Raw genomic sequence first — 11,148 nt, forward strand, 5'->3', positions numbered from 1 at the left:
TCACTTGGTATTGTTTGTTTGAATCTTCTCATTGATGTTTAGGATTGCAATTGATCAGTCTTTTATTGGCATATGTGCATACTGTGCGTATTGCCTGGATTCCACTACTAGCCATTATCCATCTTTGCTTATAATGCTTGTGAATCACAGCTATATCGAGGCAATACGCAGAGTATGAACATATACCAATAAAAGACTGATCCATTGCAGTCCTAAGCATCAATGGGAAGATTCAAACAAACAATACCAAGTGAATTTATTACACATATTATTATTTTGAACGATTGCAGTGAAGTTTCCCATGATCTAAATATGCTTCACAGAAAATCATATAATATAAAAAATATAACAGCGATTATATAAAATGAGTATAATACTGTTTTGCTTTAAGAAAAGGAAAAGCAAGACATGAACAAGAAATATAACCGGTAGAATATCCACATAATTGTGAAATTGACTGTATAACTGATTCAAATAACTGGACTTACAGTCTGACCTAGGAGTACGAGGGTTTGTGTGTATACATTTCTCAACCAGTAACTGAGCATTTATTATGAAAATTATTCAAAATTCAGGTGTTGCTGAACAATGGAATCAATATTACAAAACAATTATAATTCATTATAACCTCACGATGATCCTAGATCCTACTTCGGATATACCGATCACATTGAAAATTTAATACTGTTTCGCCAAGGAGAATCTGATGCACACAGTAGACAATTAATGACAGGTGTCTAATAAATACAGACGATAAACAAATCAAAAAAAAGCTTACAAACTACTATTATTTTATTATGGAAATGAAAATTTCAGTACAGAATGAAAAACAATAAACTATATATATATATATATATATATATATATATATATATATATATATATATTCAACTAACTTCGTATATACTTTGCACGGGGAGGCACTTCGATATTGAGTAGCTTCTCCACAGCCAATGAATAACACTGTTCGTTACACATCATGGAAGCATAATCGAGTCGGTCGAAATAAGGCAAAGCCTGAGTAAGAAAACAGAAACAAAGGCTACGTTCCAACAAAATTTAGATGTAATAAATAGGACCTTGCTATTTGTCATAATACTACCAAATACTTTTAGCTAAGTACACAGTTTACAATCTATAAAAATACCTTTGAAATTTTCCCGAGTTTTTCATTATTATGATAATGTTCATATATCTATTCACTAAATAATTTGCCCATAGCTCTTCTAGGGTTACTGAAAGTCCCAAGTCCGAATAAATAAGGAAGGCTTGGGCATGGGGTCAGCACGCATAATTCGTGGAAAACAACCAAGCTAAAAAACGCTAACTAGAATAAACAAATAAAACCATTGAAATTCGGTCCTGTGAGTTGAACAATATTCATTTAGAAGAATTATGATGCATTATCAGTCAGTCAGCTACAACGTAGGACCAGGCACATATATGCATCGGTCCAAGTTGCCATACCTCATTAGCACAACAAGATCTACACTGATTTCATAGTAGTTAATGTAATGGTGGTAATATATAAAAGAAAGATTGTGTATAAGGATATAGTACAGGACGAAAGAAAGATATGAAACAATTTTAATCTCACGGTCTAAGGGAAAACAAAGAGTGTATACACCTACGCCATTGTGATCGATTCTGAGCCATGTCACACACAGCTTCCAACCACTAGTTAGGATAGTTGCGCGGACTCCAATCAAGTAGTCTGCATCTACCAACATGACTCAGACTAGAAGTTAGCGACTTCAAGCACTGATCCCACGTTTTGGTTTGGCCGCCCCTAACTCTTTTCCAACCATCCCATACACTAGTCAGCATAGCGCGTCGTGGTAATCGGTGTTCAGGCATACGTAACACGTGACCCAACCATCTCAGTTGATGAAGATTTATAACCTCATCAACTGATTTACTATCATTCCCTAATACCTCACGTCTAATCTCACTATTACTTACCTGGTGATCCCAGCAGATGCGAGCAATATTTCTAAGGCATCTGTGGTCAAATACTAGTAACTTACGAGTATCTACTCTTAATAGCCACGTTTCGCAGCCATAAAGTAGAACAGAGCGAACTGTTGCGCAGTATACTCGTCCCTTAATTAATAGACTGATATTTCGCCTTCACCATAGGTGACGTAAGTTGGCTAAAGTTAAACGAGCTTTTTGAATCCGTGTAGAAATTTCGTCAGACACCAACCCATTAGGGCTAATCACACTTCCAAGATAAGTGAAGTTATCGACGCGTTCGACTACTTCACTCCCTATCGTTAGTTCAGGTGTTGACGCAGGCCAGTTCTGGAGTAACAATTTACATTTAGATGGGGAGAAACGCACTCCAAATATCCTGGTATTGTTACTCAGTTCATGCATTTTCATACCAATTGCGTTTCGTTTTCGTTCTTTCCTTATCGATTTTCTAGTGAAATACATTCTCTGTCTGACCATCGTTATATACTACTTATGTGGATATAGGAAACCCACACCAAAGTATTAAAGCATGATCAGAGTCCAAACATGTATTCCAGTACGAGCGACAATCTTCCATCGAGCCTCTCCAACGATGACTGATGGCGATATGATCCATTTGAGTCCATCGTTGATTTGGTGCAGGTGGTCGCCATGTTAGACGATGTCTCTCCTTATGCTTAAGATAAGTATTTGCTAAAAATAAACGATTGCCTGAGCATAGTTGCAACAGACGATCACCATTATCTGTTCGCTGAGCCGGAATACTAAAATACCCACCTAAATGTCTTTCTGCTTGGTTTAAGCCACCTAATTGGGTATTTAAGTCACCCGCTACGAGTACTATGTATGAGCGCTTAGCTTTTTGAAGAAGTTCAGAGAGCTTTCTGTTAAAGTCATCTTTCACTTCATCCAGGCTGGAGTCAGTGGGAGCGTAGGCAGAAACGACGAAAAGGCAACGACGTGTGTCCCTATCCTTCCGAGTTCTTACGGAGCCATCTGGCCGGAGAGCACATAGGCGACTGTTAACGGCGACCCATCCTAGTAGTGCTTGTACTAAGTGCTATGCCTACATCTGCAAGTCCACGAGAACTAGCCATCGAGTCGCTAGATACACGGAGGGTGTATCTCGTCGGCTGTCCATTTTGGCGAGGTGAGGCCAACTAAATAACGATGATGCATCATGGTGAGATTCAACATTTTTTGGAAATCACGAGGTCAACACTTCTAAAAAACAGAGCAACAATTAATGTAGGTACATGGGATGTCATGACAACATGGAAGACCAAGAGGTTTAATCAAATGGCTGATCAGATGAGGATATACAACGTGGCGGTTCTCGGAATGGGTGAAACTAATTGAACCCAAGCTGAACAGAGATTAGATTCGAGAGATGCTGTTGTACACTGGTCATGAAGAAAAAAATGCTTCGCACATACAAGTAGTTGATAGAGCTTCGTATCATTACCTGAGAGTGACCACATTAAGAATTAAGGCTTATCCTCAATAAGTTCCAAACCTTACAAGATCTACTAGAAGCAAAGGAAATCAACATAGAGAACAACCGGAAAGGGATTAAAGAGAAAGAGAGAGGGATGCCTCACTAACATCTCAAAACAAGATCTTAGTAAATGTGAAAAATACAGTGACCATCCTACCATCAGTAGCAGACAAACTTTTTTACAGTGCTTCTGAACCGAAGGAAAGATTTAGTTGACTAATACTTCAAAGACCAGCAAGTTGGCTTTCGTAAAAACCGATTATATAATAACCAAATCGCAACACTGAAAATAAATTCCGAACAGTCAATTGCAACAAACCAATCACTATACATCAAACTCCTTGATTGTGAGGAAGCATTCGAGAGTGTGGATATGAAAACCGTATGGAATCTTTTTCGATACCATAGTGTACCTGGGAAAATCATCATATTCAAACGGAGCTACTATGGGGGACTGGATTGCAATCTTTCATAGATGGCAGCTCACAGATACACTGCAAATGGACTGTTGTCACACAAGGCCGCCTACTCTCACCCTTTCTCATTCTGTTGGCTGTTGACTGGATTATGAAGACGTATTCAGCTCAGAAAAAAAGTGGAGTGAAACTGATAACTTGGATACGGCTATATGATTTAAACTTTGCAGAAAATAGCCTTGGTTTCGCATACACAGAAACAAATGCAGATTAAAACAGTCAATGCAGCAGTGGCTTTTATAGAAATAGACTTCAACAATTATAAGAGGAAAAATAATATTCGAAAGTACAACACAGATAGCACCAAACAAGTTTCAATTAGCGAAGAAACTGTAGAAGAGATGAAAGTCTTCACGTATTCGGACTGTATCATCGATAAATGAGGAAGATCTGGTGCAGATATCAAGTCACAAATTACTAAACAAGATCACCATTCCTACAATCGAAGGATATCTGGAACTCAAAACAACTGTCACACAAAACTAAAGCCATAATTTTCAACACTGACGTTAAAACAGTTACATTGTACGGAGCTGAAACTTGAAAAACTACCACTACTGTGACCGAAAACGTACAAATATTTGTACGCAAAATACCTGAGATTCGTTGACCAGAAACAACTTATAATAGCCTACTCCAGAAGAGAATAAACCAGCTGCCAGCTGAAAATCAAATTAGGAAGAGACAGTCTAGGTGGATTAGAGACACTAACGAAACCATCAAAATGAACCATAAGGCACGACCTAAAGTGGAATCCTTGAGGCAGAAGGAAAATAATCAGGTCAAAAGCCACACGGCGCCGGGAATCCGAGGTATCAAGACCACGAAGAGCACTTCCCAACAACTGGAAAAGGCTACAGGTTAGAGTTGCTTGGAGAACCCCTAATTAGCACTCTATGCCTCAAGAAGGATAGCAAGTTTAAGTTCTAAGTTCAGAGCTTAGAATGAGCTAAATATATATTCCAATACTTACTTGAGTATACGTTTTGTATTCAATCAACTTTTCTGTACCACGATGTAGCAGACCGATATGTGGATCAAGACGAATAATTTTCTAAAATAAAAATGAACCACTATGATTAGAAATACAGCAGATAAAACTGAAAAATCAACAAATGAAATAACAATTATTTTTTAATGCTTATCTGGCAATCAGAAAATGGGCGAATATAACAATTGGTATAGCTAGCACTAAGCACATTTTAGCTTCTAGCTCATGCAATTCATTTAAACAAACATAAAACAGGTAGAAAGTCAGCAACGATGATTGCTCAGGCCTTATAAGAGCATCGAGTGACAATAGCTATGATTAAACCTCGAAACAATCACCCAAAAAATGAATCTCACGAACGCTATAAGTAGGATCTTAAGAATGTTTTTAAAATGCATAGTCCTAACGCAAAAATTAAAGACTTCTGAGATTTTTCAAACTGTCTTTTGAAAATACGGATCCTTACTGTTATGAATGGTGTTATAAATAACTAGACTCCAAGAAAAAGACTGTTTATTTCTAAGACAACCATCAAAACATTATTCATGTAACCCACTTACAAAATTAGATCATAACGTCCCAAAAGATGACAATTTAATAGATGTACAACATAAGACACTGCGCAGTAGTTGTCATGCATTAAAAACAATGTAGCGGAACGAAAACAGGAATACAAAGAATGATGCCACGAAATAGTAGTAAGATATCATAAAAGTAGATATCAGGAAGCTGAAAAAAATATTTGGTACAAAACATGAATTACCGTAGAAAACATAAAAATGAAAACCTGGTGCAACATATTGGAAGTAACGTATTGAAGGTTTAGTATTTATGGGTATTAAGAGGAGATACCTTTTATAAAGTGAATATGACTGGCTCTGAACAGCACAAAATAAGGATAAACTGACCAGTTCAGATAAATATTGAAAATAACAAACCAGTCAGATATATGCATTCCGAAACCACTACATAAATCAGGAGTATAAAACGAAAAATTATGCTGTGTGCAAAGCCTTGATAAAAAAATAATTTAGACGTAAGTTTATTACTGAGGAAGATTCTTTACTGAAACCTCATACTTCAATAAAAGAGCCACTGACTTGACCGGTAAGACCTTTTAGCACTGAATATGAAGGGATGACTGATTTTCAACTGCTAACCCAGTATCGTAAATATTTTAAACCACATAAATCGGTGGAATGCTTCAGCCAATATTTAGAAATTTCAAATCATATGCGAAAATAAGAGGTGTGGATTCTATGTCACTAGTGTTTTTAAGTATCTGTTGAGGATGTGAGATTTCCAAATACAATTTATGAAAAAATATATATGTCGATTTAAGTTGAATATTAGATCAACTTTCAGCATATTTTTGCTACATTACTTTACGGACTTTCAATGCATTTTTGGTAGGACCTGTGTTCAGTGGCAACCACTCATTTCATAAAATCTAATTACCACAACTGATATATAACCGAACAACTTAAATGTATATTTAATTTTACAGGGATCATGATCAAAAAAAGCTTTCGTCACAAAGCTGGTCTTCCTACTTTAGTTAGCAGGACAGGGAAAATGATAGTAGTCAAGTTCATCGTATCGGAGTCAGAGTTGAGGAATATTAGCTGAGTACCCAAACCTATAAGTGTCATTAAGCACTTTTATAGATAATCGTTATACTGAAAATCAACCTACTCAGAATTGCCGAAAGTTTCGACTATACCTGTGAAAATCTCGTTTACGCAAGAGGATATTCCGGAAAAAAATGATGGCATGCCCATGAAAACTCGAGTAGAGCCCATTTAATGAATTTATTTATTTGAACATAAATATTGGCACAAAGGGGCACCAGATACATATACGTCACACAATAACAATGAGAATGTGAAGAGATAAAGAATGTAAGGTGCGTATAAGAAAAACGAGAACAATAACGAACAGAAATTAGTGTGATAGTGAAATAATAATAATGGGAGCAGTTCAATTAGTAAAGGTAAAACCAGAAAGAATTCTTCCAGTTAAAGAAGTTACGTCCGTTTTTTATGAAGGAAGTAAAATAAAGTTACAGCAGAATCGCCACTGGTTTCTGTTCTGAGACATATCTGACAACGTCTCGAGCCACTGTGTTGCACCATCTCTAGGACCCCATCCAGGGAGTCGTGAAGGATCAACAGAAGATAGCCCTTTGCAGCTTTCTTTCATACCACGACACCATGTCATACACTGACCACCTCTCCACTTTTTCCAACCAGTCCCAGAGTCGGCAAATAATGCACGACGTGGAATTCTCTGGGACGACATTCGTAAAACATGTCCAAGCCACCGAAGTCGGTGTTTCAAGATGGTGACACCAATTGAATTATCGTCTCTGCGCTCAAACACACGATGCCGAAACTCTGCATTACTAACATGGTGTTGCCACTGGATGTCAGCAATCCCTCAGAAACAACGATGACCGAACACAGAGAGTCTTCTAACATCCTTGACTCGGAGAGGTCAGGTTTCACAAGCATAGAGCGAAACTGATCTCACCGACGCGTTGTAGATCCGACCTTTTACAGCCAGACTAACATCACGAAGGTGCCAAAGATGGCCCAGATTGGCATAAGCCGCTCTGGCTTTCACTATACGTGAATCTATCTCATCGCTCACGCCACCACCAGCACTTATGCAACTACCCAGATACACGGAATTCTCGACTACTACTATCTGCTCACGACCCAGGGTGAGTGAAGGATCAAGGTCCTTACAGTCTTGTAAAAGTACTTTGCTTTTCGAGGGTGCAAAGCACATACCATACCTACGGACACTAATTGCCTACTGATTCACTGCTGAAAGTATGGCTTGGGTATCACCACACAGTAAGTAAGTCTATCAATTAAGGGACGAGTATACTGCGCAACAGTTCGCTCTGTTCTACTTTATGGCTGCGAAACGTGGCTATTAAGAGTAGATACTCGTAAGTTACTAGTATTTGACCACAGATGCCTTAGAAATATTGCTCGCATCTGCTGGGATCACCAGGTAAGTAATAGTGAGATTAGACGTGAGGTATTAGGGAATGATAGTAAATCAGTTGATGAGGTTATAAATCTTCATCAACTGAGATGGTTGGGTCACGTGTTACGTATGCCTGAACACCGATTACCACGACGCGCTATGCTGACTAGTGTATGGGATGGTTGGAAAAGAGTTAGGGGCGGCCAAACCAAAACGTGGGATCAGTGCTTGAAGTCGCTAACTTCTAGTCTGAGTCATGTCGGTAGATGCAGACTACTTGATTGGAGTCCGCGCAACTATCCTAACTAGTGGTTGGAAGCTGTGTGGCATGGCTCAGCTGCCATGATGTTTCACTTACACATACAGCATCATATTCACTACATTTGATCTCATATACACAATTTGGTTGATTTTTTTTCGGTATTGAGTCTTTGTCTGTAACTAACTTAGAATAATTCGGAATTTAGTGAACGTAACTATATATATATATTTATTTATTTACTTATTCTCTCAAACCATATATTGCTAAAATACACTTTTTAGGAACACATTTTACCAACAGTAAGTTTTTTAAGCTACATATAGCTACGTTCAGAGGAATAACCAGCTGTAAAACTACTGGGAATTGTTTTCAACTCTTTGAGCATGTTATTTAAGCCCTTTAGAAAAGGCGAGAAAAGCCATTAAAAAACCAAGAATCATGAGTCTGAGTTCACTATTGCAACTTATCATATATAGTGATCAACTATAAACTAAATAGTATTCCTTACCTCTCCATCGAGTTCCATTATTAGTCTCAAAACTCCATGAGCAGCAGGATGCTGTGGGCCGAAATTTAGATGAACAGATTGAACCTCCTGATGACTTACATTGAAAAAGTCGACTAGACACTATTAATAAAAACGGTAACGAACTTGGTTGGACTGTTGTGTTCGCCTTGACGACAGCCGGGTTGTACAATGACTCCTTAAGTTCATCCATGAACTTTTTGTCAGGAACCCAACGAGAACAACATCTTATTGGTCCCTTGCAGATTGTTAACCATTTACTCAAATGTACGGCGTTTTTACATAATGGGTTGAACAATCTACGACAGGTCATCATAACAGTAACAAGAATAGCAAACTACCCGCTTCCAATATCACATTCAGATTTGTGTAATAAGGATAGAAGGCATACGGCCTCCAGTCTTCAGTAATAAGGATAGGAGGTCTATTGACCTATATTAATCCTTACAGTTTGTTACACTGTTGAGATCCAATCTTGTTTTGAATATATCAACAGAAGGTGCTGATATTACGTGTTCTGGTAGAGAATTCCAGTAATTCACTACTCGATATGAGAAACGAAACTCCAGACGTAGACGGTTCGATCTCGGTTTTCGAACTTTCTTCGAACGTCTTCTCAAATGATCAGTCCTAGGCGGAAAGAAAAGATAATACATATTAATTCCAAGGTCATCGTTCAGGATACTATAGGCCACTATTAGATCACCCCGTATTCTGCTTTAAGATAACGTAAATAAGTTGAGGTGTCTCAGTCTGTATTCATAAGATAGGCAAGACAGACCTTTTACCATTTTTGTCCCTCGGCGTTGGACTCTTTCCAGCATATCCGCCTCATACTCGAAACGGACTAGCTGTTTAAATCCCATATTCCAAATTTGGTCACACAAAAGTCTTGTAGGAGTACTTTGCACTTAGAGGGTGCAAAGCACATACCGTACCCATGGACACTGATTGCCAACTGATTAAGTGAGGATTGCATGCCTTGGGCATTATCGCACAGTAAGATAATATCATCCGCATACTCAAGGTCGAGAAGTCGTTCTCCAGGCAGCAGATCCACACCGCCTTTACTTACATCCATCAGAGCTGTTTCCAGGATGTCGTCGATGGCAAAGTTGAAGAGGAATGGTGAGATCGGGCAACCCTGCCTAACCCCACTGCTCGATCTAAACAAGGGAGAAAGGTGGTTGTATGTCCTCACTCTGCCTGAGGTGTTCGTATACAGGGCCTTTAAGATGTTAATAAACTTCTCAGGCACACCGTTCTTCAATAGACAATCCCAGAGAACAGTCCTATCCAACGAATCGAAGGCAGCCCTGATCTCAAGAAACATTACGATTGTTGGCCTGCGATAAGTATGACGGTGTTCTAACATTTGGTGGAGGGTGAAGATATGATCAATGCATCCTCGACCAGAACGAAAACCAGCCTGCTCCTCGCAAGTCAATCGTTCTCGGGTTTTAAACAACCTACGAAGAATGATAAAAGCTAATAGTTTGGACGCAATCGGAAGTAGACTTATCCCCCGATAGTTGTTACAGGAACAATGTGAACCCTTTCTAAAGATAGGGACGACTATCGACTAGTTCCATGATGTTGGAACACTTTCTTCCTCCCAAACCTTTGCAAACAACACAGTCTTTTCCTTAGTCAGAAAGTCACCACCATCTTTAAAAAGAGCCGGAGGTAAGTCATCTGGGCCCGGTGATTTGTAGCGTTTCAGGAGTTGGAGTTCCTTGCGGACTTCCGCCTCGTTTGGTGGATCAGTCGTCACCGGCCATGGGGGGCAGGACAAACTGGTTGATGTTGCCGGAGCAGCAGGTCAGTTGAACTGCCCTTCAAAGAATTCCGCCCATCGTCCAAGACGTCGAGAGATGTTAGTGATTGGCATCCCGCCACCCCCATAGATTGTTTCACTCACACCAGACTTCTTGCTGCCAGTGGCTCGGATGAGTTGGAAGAGCTTCCGGCAGTTACCAGATGCAGCTGCTGCTTCCATCTCGTTAGCACGCTCCGACCACCAGGCTTCTCGGTCCGTACGCAAACTTTGTCCAATTTCATTACGTAACAGCCTTCGTTTGTGGTCAAACCCATGGTCACCCGGAGTAGACCGATGGGCTTCGATCAGTTGTAAAGAGCCAGAAGAAACCCAGTGCTTGTAAGCGGGACGTTTCGCGAAGCCGCAAGCGGCTTTACTCGCCATTTTCATGGCGTCATGAAGTTGCAACCAATGCTCATCTATACTTTTCGGTGGGATGTTAGCTAGCCTAGAAGCTAGCTCTGTTCGATACTTACTTGCAACAGAAGTTGCAGCCAGTTTACTAACATCGATCCGTTGGTGGTGGTCAATGCTTCGGCCACTGAAAAGTAAGGTGAGATTGGCGCAGACCAGGGCATGATCAGACTCCAGATAGGTAC

At 39.5% G+C, this 11,148-nt stretch overlaps 1 protein-coding gene across 1 annotated transcript in view; it reads right to left on the minus strand.

Annotated features, from left to right (window-relative positions):
- Smp_127340 (NADH-ubiquinone oxidoreductase fe-s protein 2 (ndufs2), putative) overlaps positions 1-9,053 on the minus strand; it is a gene marked incomplete at its 3' end in the record, with an annotated part of 25,676 nt that extends 16,623 nt beyond the window's left edge. The window contains exons 1-4 of the mRNA XM_018792038.1: positions 8,857-9,053; positions 8,713-8,825; positions 4,925-5,005; positions 897-1,017 (exon numbers count right to left, since the gene is read on the minus strand). Of these exons, the coding sequence (XP_018644939.1) occupies positions 897-1,017; positions 4,925-5,005; positions 8,713-8,825; positions 8,857-9,046 (505 nt within the window). The 5' untranslated portion in view covers positions 9,047-9,053. The remainder of the gene's footprint in view (positions 1-896; positions 1,018-4,924; positions 5,006-8,712; positions 8,826-8,856) is intronic.
- Between the last annotated feature and the right edge of the window lie 2,095 nt (positions 9,054-11,148).

The sequence above is a fragment of the Schistosoma mansoni genome (assembly GCF_000237925.1).
Source record: "Schistosoma mansoni, WGS project CABG00000000 data, chromosome 1 unplaced supercontig 0010, strain Puerto Rico, whole genome shotgun sequence".
Taxonomy (NCBI): domain Eukaryota; kingdom Metazoa; phylum Platyhelminthes; class Trematoda; order Strigeidida; family Schistosomatidae; genus Schistosoma; species Schistosoma mansoni.